Source organism: Berghia stephanieae, chromosome 7 (assembly GCF_034508935.2).
Source record: "Berghia stephanieae isolate SIO BIC M18660-M18661 chromosome 7, UCSD_Bste_1.3, whole genome shotgun sequence".
Classification (NCBI taxonomy): Eukaryota; Metazoa; Mollusca; class Gastropoda; order Nudibranchia; family Aeolidiidae; genus Berghia; species Berghia stephanieae.
Window position 1 is genome coordinate 35,502,483 of NC_088366.1, and position 20,420 is coordinate 35,522,902.

General features: G+C 34.7%; 1 protein-coding gene across 1 annotated transcript in view; it reads left to right on the plus strand.

Annotated features, from left to right (window-relative positions):
• The window catches only part of LOC144976536 (uncharacterized), a 109,189-nt gene that overhangs the window by 59,224 nt on the left and 29,545 nt on the right, over nucleotides 1-20,420 (plus strand). The window contains 18 exon segments of the mRNA XM_078920831.1: nucleotides 194-308; nucleotides 1,539-1,684; nucleotides 3,043-3,157; nucleotides 3,971-4,158; nucleotides 4,960-5,074; nucleotides 5,793-5,979; nucleotides 6,265-6,379; nucleotides 8,508-8,663; nucleotides 11,124-11,238; nucleotides 11,872-12,128; nucleotides 12,898-13,012; nucleotides 15,153-15,327; nucleotides 15,825-15,900; nucleotides 16,987-17,098; nucleotides 17,965-18,131; nucleotides 18,729-18,843; nucleotides 19,221-19,305; nucleotides 19,813-19,978. Of these exon segments, the coding sequence (XP_078776957.1) occupies nucleotides 194-308; nucleotides 1,539-1,684; nucleotides 3,043-3,157; nucleotides 3,971-4,158; nucleotides 4,960-5,074; nucleotides 5,793-5,979; nucleotides 6,265-6,379; nucleotides 8,508-8,663; nucleotides 11,124-11,238; nucleotides 11,872-12,128; nucleotides 12,898-13,012; nucleotides 15,153-15,327; nucleotides 15,825-15,900; nucleotides 16,987-17,098; nucleotides 17,965-18,131; nucleotides 18,729-18,843; nucleotides 19,221-19,305; nucleotides 19,813-19,978 (2,520 nt within the window).

The following is a 20,420-nucleotide window of genomic DNA, read 5'->3' on the forward strand; positions in this document are numbered from 1 at the left end:
TGATTTTTTAAAAATTCTCTCCGTCAGACTATGAGCCTTTAGGTTACACATAGTTTTGTATGTTAATGATATTCATCTGGCATGCAGAACTGGTGAGTATTTTATAAAAACATTAGTTCCTATACCAGATTGATCATAAAATGTAAGTACCACACATTCTAATATCTTAAATTTGCAACTCATCCATCCACAGTCGGATGTGTACACACCGGTGTGTCCTATAAGCAGGGAGACAAATGGTCTGATGGATGTGCCTATAATTGTGAGTGCCTTGATGATCAGACCGGCCAGTACAAATGCACAGAAAGGTATTATATCAATATTTGTGAGAATTATCAAGAAAACTATAAAATATCATTAAACAAATTATATACCTCAATGTTTTCATTGTTCCACCATTGAGTATTTACAATTTCTGTAATCAGATTTTTTTGTTATAAAGAATTGTGATTGCATACATCATGCTATTTATATGACATTTTTATATATTTCAAACATGTTGTGGTCCCAAAATAAATTAACCTTGAGAAGTGGAGAAGAACCTTTTTTAGATTTATATGTCATGGTCATTGTAAAAAAAGATCTCATCTCATCTCAGAACTTTCTTTAGTCTGTTAATGTCACGTTGTCTTATAAGATACTTCCAAATCACTGAATAAAACAGACTAGGTTGTCACATGATTGTTGCCAAATGGTGCTTTTAGGATGCTTCGATCACGAAGTGGAATGATGGCTCGTACTGTAACAAAGCAAGTAATGTTGGGTATGGACAGATACCAAATGGATGAAAAACACATGTCACTTTACATGCATTAAGACTTGTGTTGTATGCCATGGAAATGTTGTTCCTGTTTAGAGAATAACTATGGACATTTATAAGCCTCGAGACGTATCCTGAAAAACTAAAATTGGTTTCCACAAATCCCTAAGGTATGCCGAGTGGATAAGACATTACACTTACAACCGGATGAACTCAAAAGCGAGTATTGCTGTCGGCATCTTATTTATTGTCTTTGGACAATAAACGTAGCCCTTATCGTTCATCTCTGACTCTTTCAATATAGACCCTGAGGACGACTTTTTCCTTGGGGTGAAAAAAGGGAATTTGGGATGAATAAAAGAGAATTTATTACATTTATCAATATTCACATGACTAAATAAGACAATTCTCCATACTTTCATCCCTATCAATTGTGATTTTATGAAACTTTAAATAAGTAATTTATTCATTTCAATATTTGTTTCTTTCTTTTATTTATTAAAAAAAAAGTTTTTGGATTTATGTTTGTATTTTTCATGTATTTATTTATGTCTTTTTCTGCTGGAAAATTGTTGTTATAAAATGTATGTTATTAATATAATTAGGAATACATAGGATATTCCCCTAATGGTCAGAATCATTGTTCTTTATATGTATACAAGTATTATGATTCAATGAGGCATAAAAATGCCAATCCAAATTTTTATATCATATTGCCGACGATAAAGACACATATTGATCTCTAAACATGTGTGATGTATATACCATTTAATCAAAGGTGTCCCAAGTTTGCCAGCATCCCGTCCTCTTGTTCTCTCGTCCCTGACAAGAATGATTTGTGTTGTGAGGCCATTTCTTGCCCAACTCCAACACCGTCATTCCCAAATATTAGTTCTACACCCACAGCAGTGCCACAAAAAACAGGTAGGATACTTAGGATTACTTATGTGTGGTCAAAGCGATAGTAGTGTCCGTGATAGTCGTCGTAGTAACGTAGATGTATTATTATTATTATTATTATTATTATTATTATTATTATTATTATTATTATTATTATTATTTATTATTTATTATTATTTATTATTATTAATTATTATTATTATTATTATTATTATTATTATTATTATTATTATTATATTATTATTATTATTATTATTTATTATTTTTTATTATTATTATTATTATTATATTATTATTATTATTATTATTATTATTATTATATTATTATTATTATTATTATTATTATTATTATTATTATTATTATTATTATTATTATTATTATTATTATTATTATTATTATTATTATTATTATTATATTATTATTATTATTATTATTATTATTATTATTATTATTATTATTATTATATCATGATTATTATTATTATTATTATTATTATTATTATTATTATTGTTATTATTATTATCAGTGGTCGAAGTAGTAGTGGTAGTAGTAGTATATAGTAGTATTAGTAGTAGTATAGTAGTAGTAGTAGTAGTAGTAGTAGAAGTAAAGTAGTAGTAGTAGTAGATAGTATAGTGTATGTATTAGTATTAGTATAGTAGTAGTAGTAGTAAAGTAGTAGTAGTGTAGTGTATTATGTATGTATGTAGTTATAGTAGTATAGTTATGTAGTAGTAGTTAGTTATATTAGTAGTATGTAGTAGTAGTAGTAGTAGTATGTATGTATATAATATAGTTAATAGTATGTAGTATTAGTAGTAGTATATTAGTAGTGATAGTAATTATAGTATAGTGAAGAGTAGATATAGTATTAGTATAGTAGTAGAGTAAGAAGTAGTAAGTAGGTAAAGAAGTAGTAGAAGTATGAAGAAGAGATAGAAAAGAAGAAGAAGAGAAGAAGATAAGTAAGAAGAAGAGTAGTATAGTAAGAGAAGTAGAGAGAGATAGAAGAAGTATAGAAGAGTAGTAGTAAGAAGAGAAGAAGAAGAAGAGAAGAAGAAGATAAGAGTAGAAGAGAGAGAGTAAGAGAAGAAGAAGAAGAAGAAGAGAAAGAAAGTAAGATAAAAAGAAGAAGAAGAAGTAAGAAGAGAAAGAAGAAGAAGAAGAAGAAGAAGAAGAAGAAGAAGAAGAAGAAAGAAAAGAAGAAGAAGAAGAAGAAGAAGAAGAGAAGAAGAAGAAGAAGAAGAAGAAGAAGAAGAAGAAGAAGAAGAAGAAGAAGAAGAAGAAGAAGAAGAAGAAGAAGAAGAAGAAGAAGAAGAAGAAGAAGAAGAAGAAGAAGAATGCCATTGGTTGTTTTTTCTAAATTCCTGAATTCCCACAGACTTTTGTGTATTTAATGGAAAAATGTACACCCAAGATCAAGTTTGGTATGATGGATGCGACCAGACTTGTGTATGTGAGAATGCCAAGATTCATTATCACAGGTGTACACAAAGGTAGGGTTTATTTTCACTTATGATATATTATGTATATTAAACATATCATGAAGTTGGATGTATGGTCCGATTTTATCAACAAAAACGGCGTCTGTTGAAGTCTTTGGTTTCCTCTTTATCAATATAGTGGAATGGCGATACATTAGGCATACATGATTTCTGTGGCATGATAGAAATGATTGTTCGTGAAATATATTTTCACGAGGATTGATTGAACTTACTGACTTACTTATCCGAACTAGCGACCACCTGAGCTCTAGCCCTTCGGTCTTGTGCCATGACTTAGAAGTTAGACGTCTTTGGTAGTTGTTCCAGGTGGTGACTATATTGATTGAAAAGCAAACATTGCAACCCGTTATCATGGGCTCAGTTTTTAATTATATCAATTCTACTCCATGATTATTTTTACTTCATAGTGTACGGGCTGGTCGAGTTTGAAATACATGCTTTAAAAGAGTTTTTAAATATTAAAAACAATACTATACACGATCGGCCGATCATTATGCAAAGCGGGCTATTACAAGATGGGCGAATGGATGAGGAATGCTCTATTAAATATAGTAGTCAGCAGCTGACTGATTGATTCAAGAACAACTGGAATGGACTTACTGGAACTGAAAAGGATAAGACAAGTATTCCTGTTTATCACATCGATGTGTACTTAATTTCAAAAGCCCTGCTCATTGATCATATCAAACAAATAATTGGCATGTTTGTTGATTCATGACAACCGTGTCAATTTCCATTGATAGATTAATGGTTATCAAGTTTTTAACATTAAATAGTTTTACAAAAATGTCTCCTTTTTTACAGATGTCCCACTTACACCAATATCCCTCCCACGTGTGTCCTTGTAGCTGACCCCAATGACCCCACATGTTGTCAAATACCCCAGTGTGACCCTGCCACCGGGGTCACTGTCACTGGCTTTACTGGAATGGTGTCCGGGTCAGGAACTCCTCCAACATATCCCAAGAGCACTTTGTCGCCATCGATGAATAGTGAGTGAAAATTGTTTTTGGGAATTACTATTAATTAATGATACAAAATATACATAATTAACAAGACAAAATCAGGTGGTTTATAGTTTATGACGATGTTATCTCCCAGTGTAAGGCATTATTGTTTACAACAAGACTGACTTCAAAAAACACCATTTACTCATCACGTATACATCCTTTACAAAAATAAAACCTTAGAGAGAACCTGTCGTCTGTATGAAACATTTGTCATAATTCATATTGCCTCAATAAAAATCAAAGATGCTCTATCGATTTCAATGAAGACCAAAAAGCGACGCTATGATTCCACACTCTCAAAAAACTGATATAACTAATTTTTCTAGAATTTTTGTAGTGAAATTGTCTTTTTACTCTAAACAATATTTATCTGCATGACTGCAGTTTGCTGTGTTCCATATATATATAGATAGCTAATTGGAAAAGTATTGCGTTCAGTAATTTGTCGTTTGATACAGATTTCGAGAACACACCGCAATTTTCCATATATTCAAAAGAAAATAGCACTGAAGGTAACTTTTCAAAAATTCAAAAACCTTTTAACTTATATGAAATATTGGCTTTTGTATAATATGACTCATAGTTTTTTGTTTGTTTGTTGGTTTGTTTTTTTGTTGTTTTTTTTTTTTTGGGGGGGGGGGGTTCTGCTGTTCTGAACTGAAATGTTCTTCCTTTTGTAATTTATGCCACTGATTATAAATAGTTCCTTAAACGTCTTGCCTAACCAGAGCTATCTTAGTTGGTAATTTGGCATAGAATGAATCATGTCATTTCCCTTCCAAGATTCATGCTATTACAAGGGGGTGTATTACTCCCAGGGACAGAAGTGGAGGGATTCTTGTGATTTCAACTGTGAGTGTGTTGATGGAACAAGTGGTCTCTACTCGTGTACAGAGATGTAAGTTTTCATTTTCATTCCAACTGGCTACAGTTACATATTTACACAATTCGTTTATGCAATATATGCCTCAATTCACACAACTTAAGTGGAAGAAAATGGGAGAAAAGACACATAATAATATATCAACAAACCATTGGTTGATCACTTATCAGCATTAAATCTTGATTATTTTTGCAATGATAAGTTAACACCTCATAACATCACTAGTACAGTCAGTGGATAAGAGGGCATCCTTATAACGCCAGAAATTATAATAAGGGAGTAAGTGCTTTTATGGTATTATTTCATAGGTATAACCCAGTCCAAACTCAAATACCTGCTGAAAGTTTCTTCCTTGAAAATTATCTGCTTTAGCTCTACTAGAGTTTCTTGCCTTTAAAAACATAAACAAATCGACACGCTTTCAATGATCTCCCATCGTAATAATCGCCAATGATTGAAAATATGAAAAATAATAGAGAGATATGGTGAAATCCACCAGCATCTGATATTTTCTTACTTTTGAACGAGTGATATGAATTGTTGGTTGTCATATGCAAAATGGTTTATATCATTTCATCATACATTTTGTTTTTTTCTCTGATTCCTTCTGTTTTTCTGTATGAAGTGTATGCAATTCTAATCTTATTAATACTAAATGGATAAGGAGTTAGGTTGGAAACTTTCCTTTAATATTGTTTCATTTTTTTTTTAAATTCATCATCACGTTTTACAGCTGTCCTCACTTTACCAACCCCGAAGCTTGTCCATTAGTCCATGACCCATCCAATCCTTGCTGTACCAAGCCAGACTGCTCCCCCACAGCTCCTGCTCCATCTTCTGGAATAACTCCCACACCTGTACCTACACCTTACCCCGTGTCAGGGACAACTTTATCCCCACAGAAATTGAGTATTTTGTATGTATGTGTGCTTCTACATTAACGTTTCGGAATATATGTCCATTTAGTGCATGTGCGTGAATCTTATAAGTACAATGGCCTCTCTAACTCTACTTAAATTGAGAGAGAAGGGGAGAGAGAGAGAATGAAAAAAAAAGAGAGAGAGAGAGAGAGAGAGAGAGAGAGAGAGAGAGCGATGGGGTAAGGGGCGTGTTAAGAGTTTTCTATATTAACCATGATCATTAAGATATATTGATGCAGTAATCTATTGTTTGTACCATTTCTCTCATCTCTATTCCATAACCAGCATTCTGTGTGTATAATGGTCAACCATACAACCAGTACGACACCTGGGATGTGGCATGTGATCTCAAATGTAGGTGCGAGGATGCTGTCCTTGGGAGAATCAACTGTGACCAGAGGTTTGTCTTTGTGTTATATTATTTTCGCCTTCTCCCTTTCATTTCGTCTTAAACTACCCCATAATCATCTCCAACAAAACCCTCGACAGAAAAACAAATGCAATTCTATTATCTCTAGCAATTCAAGAAATCAAGTATTATCGAATAATAAAACACACACTTATTTTATAATACGAGACAAATAAACAAAATAAGCTCAGCATATGACAATAACGATAGTGTGAAAACAAGAACTTACCAACAGGTACCAAAGCCAGTGAACAAAGCTTGAAGGTACAATCATTATAACCACTCGAGATTTGAAATAGATTACAATAGTAAAGGGAATGGGAGCCATTCTTACATCTTTCATCCATCTTTAGTGTTTCATTTATCGTGTTTTGTTGATAAAGAAAAATCTCGACACTTTCACATTATGTCTGTGTTGATGAAATTTAAGCTCCCATTCCATTTTTTATTGTTATTTATTTATTTGAGCTTCAAGCAGCAACTTTTTTGTTATCCAGAGATCTTGGGGAAATTTGAGAAAAGGCACCTGACAGACAATAGATAGTAGAAAAAAATTAATATCAATGATATACTGAGCTGCTTAGTCGGCACCGTCGTGGGTCAAGGAGGTAATTTGAATTTCTTCCAGCATGTCTTTTGTTTTTCACTGCTATTACACTTTTGGCAGTAACGAAAGTGATGAATAGATGCGCTGAGTAGAATTAGCCTACACTTCTGTTATACCTAAGTATCAGATCTGTTGAAAACTCTTTTAAAGCGAATATTATTCAGTTCATCTGGTCTTTTTGAACATAAATCACACACTAGAATATGTTTACGCTCACTATCATTATTACTGTCTCGTTTCATCAAGGGTAGATAGACATCATAGGAATTACGCTATCATTATTACTCCACGTTTTATCAAGGGTAAATAGACATTATAGGAATGTTTGCATATGTTTAGAGACCAGCTCAATTATTCACAACTTTTTGGAGGCATACTGAATCTTTAATCATAATTTAGAAAGCAATTAATGGATTATTAACCTTTTTATATCAAAAAAAAATCAAATTAAGTTATCAACATTTTCACTCCATGCCAGATGTCCAGTGTACAATAATAAGATATGAAGTGAATAGAAAAGTGCCAGAAGACAACAGAGAATAAAAATTTTTTCGCGGCGGTGGTGGGGTTTGAACCTGCGACCTTATTGGTACGACAACTCCGCCTGGCAGGTGAGAGCGTGGCTCTACCGTGTGAGCTATCCACGAACACAAAATATTCGTTTCAAACTCAAAGTCATTACTAGATCCCTCTCTCACCCACTTCTTGAGATCGCCGATTCGTTCGTACACCACCATCGCGAATAATTTTGACCAGCAGTTAAGCTTAATAGCCAATATTCTCAACACAAACATATAACATAGAAACGATTGAGACATTGAGTATGCTCCGGTGTATGGGGTGAATTTTAATTCAGAAAAGCGAGTGGAGCAGGCACTTATGTTGGTAACAACAAGATATGAAGTGAATAGAAAAGTGCCAGAAGACAACAGAGAATAAAAATTTTTTCGCGGCGGTGGTGGGGTTTGAACCTGCGACCTTATTGGTACGACAACTCCGCCTGGCAGGTGAGAGCGTGGCTCTACCGTGTGAGCTATCCACGAACACAAAATATTCGTTTCAAACTCAAAGTCATTACTAGATCCCTCTCTCACCCACTTCTTGAGATCGCCGATTCGTTCGTACACCACCATCGCGAATAATTTTGACCAGCAGTTAAGCTTAATAGCCAATATTCTCAACACAAACATATAACATAGAAACGATTGAGACATTGAGTATGCTCCGGTGTATGGGGTGAATTTTAATTCAGAAAAGCGAGTGGAGCAGGCACTTATGTTGGTAACAACAAGATATGAAGTGAATAGAAAAGTGCCAGAAGACAACAGAGAATAAAAATTTTTCGCGGCGGTGGTGGGGTTTGAACCTGCGACCTTATTGGTACGACAACTCCGCCTGGCAGGTGAGAGCGTGGCTCTACCGTGTGAGCTATCCACGAACACAAAATATTCGTTTCAAACTCAAAGTCATTACTAGATCCCTCTCTCACCCACTTCAATAATGTACCCACAGAATGTACTATGGTGACTGACCCTTATGACACATGTTGCCAGATCCCTAATTGTGTACCTCAACCTGGCCAGCCTCTTGACCCTAAAATAACAGGGGTCGTTGGAACCATTACTGGCAATCGGCTACCCAACAGTAATCCTAGAGGACCTGCACCAGGTATTCTATCATCATCATCATCATCATCATCATTATCATCATCATCATCATCATCATCATCATCATCGTCGTCGTCGTCGTCTTCGTCATCGTAACCGTCGTCATCATCAGTATCCCCTAACTTCAAGAGTGCCATCCTCTGCTTCATGGTAATTATGAAAAGACTAGAATAATAAATGCTATCAGTATCATTATCACTATTGTCACGTCTATGTAGGAGAAGTGGCAAGTAGGCAGAGACAAATAGAAGTTAGATAGTTTTCCCCAAAGACAGAAGTCGTCTGGTGCCTCTTTTACCCTGTTACAGTTGGGTTAAAGTTCCTGACAACTCGACAGATAGTAATAAAATGTTTAATTTAAATAAATAGATAGAAGAAATGATGGCAGATTGGCGCGTTATATATAGGTTTAGATCAGATACAGAAGGTAAGTAGTAATCCCTCTTAAAACAGAAATACTCAATATATTTTGACAGAATAGCCTCAAACGATTACACGTTAACATATAATTAAACAAAAGAATAACTGTACATTTTAAATTAATTAATGTTGGGCTATCGGTAAGTTAATTTTTCATCCTTTCACGTTCCGTTTCTCGATATATTATAATTGTTCCTCATCTGTTTTGTAGAGGTTGGCTGGGACTGGTGGCGGCACTAAATGTTGCTTTTGCTTATTTTAGTTATGGATGAGTTTTTTGGTCATTCTTTGGTTGTCCCAGTGGGTCACTTGATAAGTAGTTATTCGTCCATCCTAATAGCTATCTCCAGCTCCAGGTCCAGCTCAATGTGTAACCAGATTTTTGTATAACCAGATCTGTGAATATATAGGAGCAAACCTTTGACTAGTTGCAAAATGTTGCATTCCTTATGAGCAGTCATGTCGTAAGGATTTTTCAATTGACAAACCCTTGACAATACCACTGGTCTAATTTTTTTAAACCATCATCATCATTAATTAACGGGGTACAGGAAGGTTAGTGGGATGGGGAAAGATAAGAAAACACACATAAGAATCAATAAATAGAGGTGCCTAAATGAGTCAATAAAATGGAGATAAAGATAAAGGGAGTAAATCTGACTCATGAACGAACAACACAAAACAAACGACGTTTCGGCCCTTGGCCTTTATCAAGTAAACACAGAATACATATATATTTATATTAGATTGTCATAATAATATAGGCGAAAATTTGTAAATGTTTGTGTGTGTGTGTGTGTAATGAAAGAGAGAGAGAGAAAGAGAGATGAAAAACTTTATATATATATATTTCAAGAATAAGGTTGGGGGATTGGGGAGGGGGGGGGGGATAATTGAAGAATACTAGACAGCAATAGTGTCATTAGTGGTCCCCTACCTTTGCTTTTAAGATATTGAAAAAAAAGGAGAGAGAGAGAGAGAGAGAGAGAGAGAGAGAGAGAGAGAGAGAGAGAGAGAGAGAGAGAGACAAAGATAGAGACAGAGAGAGAGAGAGAGAGAGAGAGAGAGAGAGAGAGAGAATGAAAGTGGGAGAACGGGAGTGGAAGGATGCGTTTCAAGGTTATATTTAAAATAGAGGAGAGTGATAAATTAATTTCAATATATATATATATATATATATATATATATATATATATATATATATATATATATATATAATATATATATATATATATATATAATTGAAAAACACAAAACAAACTGTATTATTCTAAAATAAATAAAGAAAGAAAACTTATCTTGCAATTCCTCAATGAATCACTTTGTTGAAATTATCTAATATAAATATATATGTATTCTGTGTTTACTTGATAAAGGCCAAGGGCCGAAACGTCGTTTGCTTTGTGTTGTTCGTTCATGAGTCAGATTTACTTCCTTTATCTTTATCTCCATAAGAATCAATACATATAAATACATAATAATACTATAGCGTATTAGCGATAGCACATTTGTAAATGTGATTCAGGTAACTGTAGGAAGGCATCGCATACATATACAATAGTATATACATATATAGATAAAGAGAGTGAATGAAATATTTTTATTTATAAATGACATGATGTTATGAATTTCTGTTAATAACATGAGTTACGAATTTCTGTTATTTTCTGTTATATTACCGTCTACTTACCACCCAGGCTTATTATTAATTATTACTCACTACACATACTATTTGTAAATAGAATTAATTAATCATAACACAATATTGAAGTCCACAGGTATAAGATTGATATAAGTATTCATACACTATTATAGCGTACTTAAAAATGTTTCTAAAAATTATTTTTTTGGGGGGGAGGGGGGGGGGGGGGGGGGGGGGGGGGGGAGTGGGTTGTTTTTATAATATTTGTTTGCTTGATTTAATTCCTTCCTTTTTAAAGTTCTAAAGTTTTCTTTGTTCCCGTCAAGTATTCAGTCGATCCCAACTGAAATTTATTCATACAAATAAAATGTTTGTAATATCCATGTTTCCCATCATCAGACACGTGCATTTACCATGGTGTAAGCTACAAGGAAGGCGAATCGTGGGATGATGGATGTCAGTATACGTGTGAGTGCATTGACGGTGTTCAGGGAAAATACGTCTGCTTTGAGAGGTAAAATTGTTTTTGGCTGTATTTCCAAATGCAAACTTTATTATCTAGAATGATTTCAGGTTGTTTTTTTAAATTTTGGTATCCCTTGAGGGTGCGACTCTCTTTTATTCTAGACATTTATGATAATCTTTTCCATTCCTCAACTCTTTAGTTTCCAGTATATTCCATAGAATTATTAAGTCGAATGACCATGTTAGATTATCTATTCATTTGTTATGAAGGTGACTGTCATTATTAGCTGGAGAACATATTTAAAGATTGTTGTCTGGATTGTCAATTGTGCATTTCATTAGACTGTTATTATTATTATTATTATTATTATTATTATTATTATTATTATTATTATTATTATTATTATTATTATTATTATTATCATTATTATTATTATTATATCATTATTATCATCAACATTATCATCATCATCATCATCATCATCATCATCATCATCATCATCATGATGTTTTTTGAAGTAATTACCTGAAATATGATTATCTATTCATTTCAAATTAGCTAAAGTAACATTATAAAGTTCCATGCAAATCATAGAAAATAATAAGAAATTACCACTCGAATATAACGAGATCTAAGCTAATGTTAAATTTTGAACTTTTCTTTCATCTTGTCTATTCCCAGATGTCAACGCTACCCTGAAGTTCCGCCCGAGTGTACCCTTCTCCAAGACCCCAGTGATAAATGTTGCCAGAAGCTGTACTGTGGTATTCCCACAAAGCCCCCGACCCCCTTGGCCACAGGACCAACCGGCCCTGGCACACCGACCCCCATGCCTAGTCTAAGCCCCACCCCTGCCTCCCCACCCAGCCCTGGCACAGGACCAACTGTTCCTACTCCGCCTGTTATGATAAAAACAACAATCAAGCCTCCCACTGTTGGTGAGGGAAGTTATAACAATCAACATGATTAACAAACTTCTTTTTCTCTTTCACTTCCTCCTCCTCCTCCTCCTCCTCCTCCTCCTCCTCCTCCTCCTCCTCCTCCTCCTCCTCCTCCTCCTCCTCCTCCTCCTCCTCCTCTTCTTCTTCTTCTTCTTCTTCTTCTTCTTCTCCTCCTCCTCCTTTGCCTCCTCATAAGCCGAATGACCCTGTTAGATCGAGTGTTATGAAGGTGACTGTCATTATTTGCTGGAGAACATATTTAAAGATTGTTGTTTGGATTGTCAATCGTGCATTCATTTGACTTCATTTGGGTTAGATTTATTGGTGTTTTGTTGTCAGCATTTCCATAATAAGCGAATAACGGTCGGCATGTTAACTATCCGTATTTTTTAAATAATGGGTGTTGTTGTCATTTATTTACAAAGAATAACAAAAACAATGCGTCATCATGTACTTGACAATAAGTATATATCAATACGGTGCAGATTTAACAAATACAGAAACAGATAAAACTGTTATAATCTACGTAAAAGAAAGTGAAGTATTTAGAAGAAGAATGACCGTTTAATTGTTTTTGTTTTTGGATGAAAAAGAGTTTTGAGCTCGAAACGTTCTGTATTATGTATTGTTGTTTTTCTTGGAAACTACTATATTAATTGTTGCTCGTTACCTCTGAAAAGAATATTGTATGGGCTTTAACAAATTTTAGAAGAAATAATAGCAGATAAGATAAAACCATGATCTATCTTTAATCTTCCTCTATCAGATACATGCGTGTACAATGGACAACGGTACATCCAGGACCAGACTTGGTACGATGGATGTAATACTGTATGTTCATGTGACAACGCTACTGCCAATTTCTACAGCTGTCAGGAAAGGTCAGGAGAAAGTATTCTATATTTCTGTTCTATTCACCACTGTCGAAACAATTTCTTGCTAGACTTTTGACACATCAAGGTTATAAGAAACAGTTTAATGCCAGATTATTGGGATGTCAAGGATAATAGAAACAAATTCACGCTAGATTCTTGCAACGCCAAAGGTGGTAGATAAATTAATGCTAGACTTTTTGCACGTCAAGGGTAATAGAAACAGTTTCATGTCCGACTCTTGATACTTCAAGTGTAATAGAACAATTCCATGTTAGGCTCTTGGAACATTAAAGGTAGTAGAAACAGATTCATGCTAAAGTTTTGGCGCATCAAAGATAGTAGAGCAGTTGTACGCTATATTCTTTTGACATCTCAGAGGTAATAGAACAGGTTCATGCTAGATTCTTGACACCTCGTGTAGTAGAACAATTCCATAATAGACTCTTGCACCTCATGGGTAGTAAAACAATTCTATGATACACTCTTGGCACCTCACGGGTAGTAGAACAATTCTATGCTACACTCTTGGCACCTCATGGGTAGTAAAACAATTCTATGATACACTCTTGGCACCTCACGGGTAGTAGAACAATTCTATGATACATTCTTGGCACCTCACGGGTAGTAGAACAATTCTATGCTACACTCTTGGCACCTCATGGGTAGTAAAAGAATTCTATGCTACACTCTTGGCACCTCATGGGTAGTAAAACAATTCTATGATACACTCTTGGCACCTCATGGGTAGTTAAACAATTCTATGCTACACTCTTGGCACCTCATGGGTAGTAAAACAATTCTATGATACACTCTTAGCACCTCATGGGTAGTAAAACAATTCTATGCTACACTCTTGGCACCTCATGGGTAGTAAAACAATTCTATGCTACACTCTTGGCACCTCATGGGTAGTAAAACAATTCAATGATACACTCTTGGCACCTCATGGGTAGTAAAACAATTCTATGCTACACTCTTGGCACCTCATGGGTAGTAAAACAATTCTATGCTACACTCTTGGCACCTCACGGGTAGTAGAACAATTCTATGCTACACTCTTGGCACCTCATGGGTAGTAAAACAATTCTATGCTACACTCTTGGCACCTCATGGGTAGTTAAACAATTCTATGCTACACTCTTGGCACCTCACGGGTAGTAGAACAATTCTATGCTACACTCTTGGCACCTCATGGGTAGTAAAACAATTCTATGATACACTCTTGGCACCTCACGGGTAGTAGAACAATTCTATGCTACACTCTTGGCACCTCATGGGTAGTAAAACAATTCTATGATACATTCTTGGCACCTCACGGGTAGAAGAACAATTCTATGATACATTCTTGGCACCTCACGGGTAGTAGAACAATTCTATGCTACACTCTTGGCACCTCATGGGTAGTAGAACAATTCTATGCTACACTCTTGGCACCTCATGCGTAGAAGAATAATTCCATACTAGACTCTTGGCACCTCACGTGTAGCAGATACAGTAAAAATGTTTTTTTGCCTCAAGGTATCTCCTATGCTACCGTTTAATATTAAAACATTACTCTCAAATTTGTATAGCACCCTGCTGAATTAATATTACCATCAACAATGATTTCAAAGACTCTTCAATGAGAGAATGTTGTGTTGAATCCTGGAATACAACAACGTTTTTGACCACTAAAAGCTTCAATATAAGTTTTAAGGTATTTCAAGATCATACAAGATGCAGATAATCACAAAACTGCTCATTGCTCACCACTTTGATCAGAATACCAGCTTTGTTGATATTTAGTGAAATATGCTTGGAGTACAAACCATTTTAACCAGCGTATTGAGCAACCCTTTAAATAAAAATGATAATTTTCTTTTGTCATGATTTTAAAAAAGAAGTCATTTTGTTTGAGTGATGGCTATGACTAATAATTAGGGAAAATAGGGGATGTAAGAGTAATCCGTGAGGTGATATAAATATTGAATGACAAATTTCTAAAATACTTTTAAGAACTAGATGTTTTATCGCGAGTTGAGAGGTTTTATACACCACCACCATGGGTACAGGTCAATGTGTACTTATATATCAAATATGTGTATGTAGGTACAGGTTAATAATGCAAATATACACTTTACAATATTTGTTCTCTTTTACCTTGTAGGTGTACCCGATACATAGGTGTGCCGACATCATGTACTAACATACCAGATCCAAATGATCCTTCTTGTTGTCTGGTCCCAGACTGTACTGTGGCAACACCCATTCCGGGAGCCATACCCACTCCTGGTCCTCTTCCATCAATCCTGCCTCCTGGAGTTGTCGTAGGAGTAGGAAAGGTGAACACCTTTTTTAAAAATTACTTTTTGAAAATTTACCCCTAAGGAAATATTTTAAAATTTTAAAAATTGAGTAGTCACGGTTTTTTAAACATGTCATTCAGTGCTTGACATAGGTCAGACCTTAATTACTTTGAATAGTAGAAAATAATACAATCAATTCCATGACGTATTCAATTTTATGTGAATCGTAGAAGCAGAGAGTGAAAAAGAAATGGAGGGAGGAAATAGGTAAAGAGATAAAGTACATCAATTTTGATAGTGAAATGAACAAAAATGATAACGCATTTGGCAATAGAAAAGTATCATATCAACGGTAGCAAGCAATTGCTATTATCCACTCACGCTTCAGAAACTGTGATTACCTCAAGTTCCATTGCCTTATGGTTCTGAATGATAACCTAGAAAAACCTTACCACTGCACGTCGTGATTTACAGAGGAGAGTTCCGTAACAGAAAAAGCTCATAATAATCTATTTCTGCTTTCCCACCCTCAGGTGCCTCCCCCAACCAGTGCCCCAACACCTGCGTCGTATACTGGAACGACATCAGTACCACCTACAGCCGTACAAGGTGAGTAGATATATATCTATTATAAATATAGTTTTAAAGTACAGAATACTATCACACTCACTGTCGCCATGCGGAAGCAACATAAAACACTCAAAATAATATCATAAGCGTCACAATCAAACTTTCATGACAAAATGATTTGGAATTTTTTTGTTGTTTTTTAAACTAGGTAATAGCATAATTGAAGAAGAATAATTTACAGCCAAGATTACAAGTAGTGTAGATCTCAATTTGAAACTTCTAACACAATCTGACTGCCAGGCAATTGCATTGGACTTGATAAAAGATTATTAGAATCGTTATTTTTTAAGCTGCCCGCCGCTTTCTCCACTCTTGGATTGGCTTCTGGCTCTGGCTTACTCTTATGAAACATGAGTATATTTTGTAAATATGACATTTGATCTCTCATCTCGTTTATTTGTGACCAACAGAACTATTTCTGCAAGACGCTTCCTCGGCGTCTAGTATCAAAATGTTTGTCTAGTTGACCCTGATGAAGCAGCTCCCAGAAACAGTTCTGTCGACTACAAAATTAAGCCAAGATGAGAAAGTTAAGATCATACACACACTGCATCTCAATATGGTTAAAAAATACTCTAGAAGATCCGCGTCATAAAACGAATATATCTTTTTTGCAAAATGTAAGCCGTTTCTTACAAAAATGTATTTACTTTCCTAGCTTAGGGGAAAATAGCCTCTTAACGTATATTTGGAATGCCAAAGCCCAAAACATCAGAATCTAATCAAGACAACTGAAAAAAACCCACAAAAAATAATGAAAAAGTAAATGTGCATGTATTACTATTCTTTTAATAGATAAAAGATATTAAGACATGTCTAACAATTGCCTAGACATTTTGAATACCTACAATACTTAAAGATTTAAAGGCTCAATAGTATAAACATAAAAATTACTTTTAAAATGGCGTATGATGTACAACATTATAGCAAAGAACCACAGAATGAGCAAGCAGTTTTATGAATTTGAATCTGGAAAGGAAAACGAGTGGTTTTGAGTCAAATCAACATCACACTGACATTAACACTAATTCACTGACTTTCTCCTCTGCTGAATTTCACCATCAGGCTGTGTGTACAAGGGCACCATTTATCGTCAGGGAACCAGCTGGTCTGATGGATGTGATTGGGACTGTATCTGTGATGACGGAACCACTGGACAGTATACCTGTGTGGAAAAGTGGGTTGAATAGGGATTGGGATATTTAATAATATTCTCTCCAAACTTTAATTGTCTTTGGTATTGAAGCTGAACACCTCATTAACATAGAGGAAACAAATTTTAACAGAGCAGAAAAAAATCCCCTAAGTAAAGCAAGCCGATTAACAATTTAATTTCCTATTATGAGGATTTATTATATCCAAGGGAGTTTATAAGGCACATTTTACAAAAAGCCCACAAAATTGATCAGTCAACAAAGACATTTGAATCCTTCTAAAATTCACAGGGCAAGATTTTATCCCTGTTTCTGTTGCGGGAAAGGTCAATTGATTGTTACTCTCTTGGTACAAGCGTATCTATTGCATAACAACTGTTTCTTTCGGGTCAAAATTACACCCAAGTACTTATACATTGCCAGATGGACAATATAAATGGCAGAAAAATATCTAACTATACACGGGTTTGAATTATGTTGGTATGTATGTTAGCAGTGTCTTAAATGCATTGAGCTTTCGGGCATGTGAGAAAATAAAAATATTTTTCGAAGTTAAAATCTGTTGTGATCTCCCAAGTTGAATAAGCATTGCCTACTATTTTTGGACCAGCCAAAAGTTTGTTTTATTTTCAAAATACTTATAACACTGTAACACTGAATATTAATGAAATTGGCAGAAATTAATTCGACAGATCAAACAATTCAATACAGAGAGAGAGAGAGAGAGAGAGAGAGAGAGAGAGAGAGAGAGAGAGAGAGAGAGAGAGAGAGAGAAAGATATATATATATATATATATATATATATATATATATATATATATATATATATATATATATATATATGACGCGATGCAATCTATCAGCCAAAAAATATATAATGACTCATCAGATGCTCAAGGGTGGCCAGCCTCAACCTCCCCCCAGAATGCAAACTTATCCAAGACCCTAAAGATGTTTGCTGTCAGACAACATTCTGCAACTTTGTAAGCCCAACTCCCTCGCCCCCACCATCTTCCACCCCTAGTAATGTGACCGTTACAACGACAACCAAAGGAGGTTAGTAAGATATTTTAAATGATTAAAGTGAGTTTATTTATGTATATATATGTAACAGTCTGCAAACAGTATCTCAAAAAATATTGTTTTTTCTCTGACTTTTATAAATACAATTGTGCAGAAGTTTCAGGTCATGATGCGCCACATTAGTATTTCCAATGTTATGCATTTAATTAAACAATTGGTTTCTTTATTTGGATGTATTGCTATGTCAGTGTAGTAAAGACGCAAAATATGAACGTGGAAAGATGTGAATAATACAGTATCAGATAAAAACCAAAGAAAAATACCAGGTACAGGAAAAGATAATCCTAAGCGGCAATCGAATTCTTTTATTGGTGGTAAAACGTATCTTCAAATTGGGTCAGTATAAAGGAACCAGAACAAAATTATTTTATGCAAATGACAGAATGTCTTTTCTCTTTAGAAAATATATCAAATCCTACTGAAGTCAAGGAATTATAAACACATGTTTATATTCTGTTTCTTTTTTCACTTTGATAATCTAATCTGATTTTCAATTATCGTATATTAGTGGATTTAGTATGCAGGAGGCAACGTTTTGGAAATCAAACTTGTTTGTATTACATTTGTCAGATTTTTGTGTGTATAACGGGGCTTTCTATGCTGAAAAAGAGATTTGGTACGATGGATGTCAATCTAAATGTACATGTGACGATGGCAAGAATGGATATTACACATGTAATAACAGGTAAGTCGTCATTTCACTGATTGTGTATATGTTATCTCTAGTCATATTGCTCTGTCAGGCAACGTTACTTTAGAATTTGATAAAGAGAAAGGGTGTCGTATTAATTATCAACAATCAAATACGCTGTACTCGTATCTAATGTCGTCATTATTTTCAACATCGCGTATACCATTGTCACTTTCATTGAAGGTATCACTCATCAACATTGAACATCATGATCACCAACATCATCAATGCCATGAATTCCTTTAAATCAACATCAAGGTATCCATCATAAATGTCATGGCCAGCACTTCTGCCACCATAGTCAACAAACCTTTACTCCAACAGCCATAATACCTCAACAACAACCAAGTTTTCATTATTTTTACCCATAGATGCTCCACATACCCCAACTTGCCACCCACCTGTACGTTGGTGACAGACCCCACAGATACGTGTTGTTCTGTTCCGGATTGCAAGGTAGGCACCTATCTATAAAACATGTCTGCAATAAGACTGTTTGCGTTAAGCAACGTAAGATATGTGTGTATTGACACTTATATACAAAAGATAAAAACTCATCATGGTGCTGTGGACCAAACCATTTAGGAATGATAGCATTAATTTATAAGTATCACCAAAGTATTATTTCAACACGAGTCCTGTAAGTCCAAATAATGCCTAATTTTTATAAAAAAAAGAGCCCGACACGTCTATGCGATCTGCAAATAATATGAATATTTAAAACAATATAATATTTTGAAATAAATATTAAGTAAAGGATTTATTATTATTATTATTATTATTATTATTATTATTATTATTATTATTATTATTATTATTATTATTATTATTATTATTATTATTATTATTATTATTATTATTACTAATGATTTTATAAATAGAGCCAGTAATAATATGGATGAATATTTTTTTAATATTTTAATAGGTTATTCTTATTTTTCTAACTCATGTATTCACTCTCAGCCAACACCAGGCACAACCCTTCAGCCACCTCAAATAAACAGTAGTACTTTGGTACCTCCTACTGTTGGCAACTACGTCCTCAACCCCAACCCTCAAGCTACATTCTTTGGACAAGGAGGCACTCCATCTCAATCTGGAGGCAACAATCCTAAAACAGGATATAACAGTACGTTCATGATTAGAATAACGTCATTCTCTCATCTCACGTTTGTCTTTAGTGTCTTATTCATTGTGCGTGTTTTGTTGACTGATTGACATCAAATTGAAGTTATGTTATTTAAAATCTTACCTCTAAAATCTCTCAGCGGTAGGGGGAGCATAAGGCCTAGACCTTTAATTCCATTTCATCCGTCCTTGGCTACAGTCCAGGCCCTCTGCCAGGAGTGCCAGGCAACTTGGTTCCTCTCTTTTTCCACCATCCTGTTCCATATTGTTTTGGGCCATCTTCTACCTCTCTTTCCCTCTAGACTCCATTCCAATGCCTCATCAGAATCGTTAAGCTAGAGGAATGGAAGAAGGAAAAACTGTAATAAAAGGCTGATGGTTGCAAAGGCGTTGCAGATCATGACATAACGTTGATGATGATGATGATGATGATGATGATGATG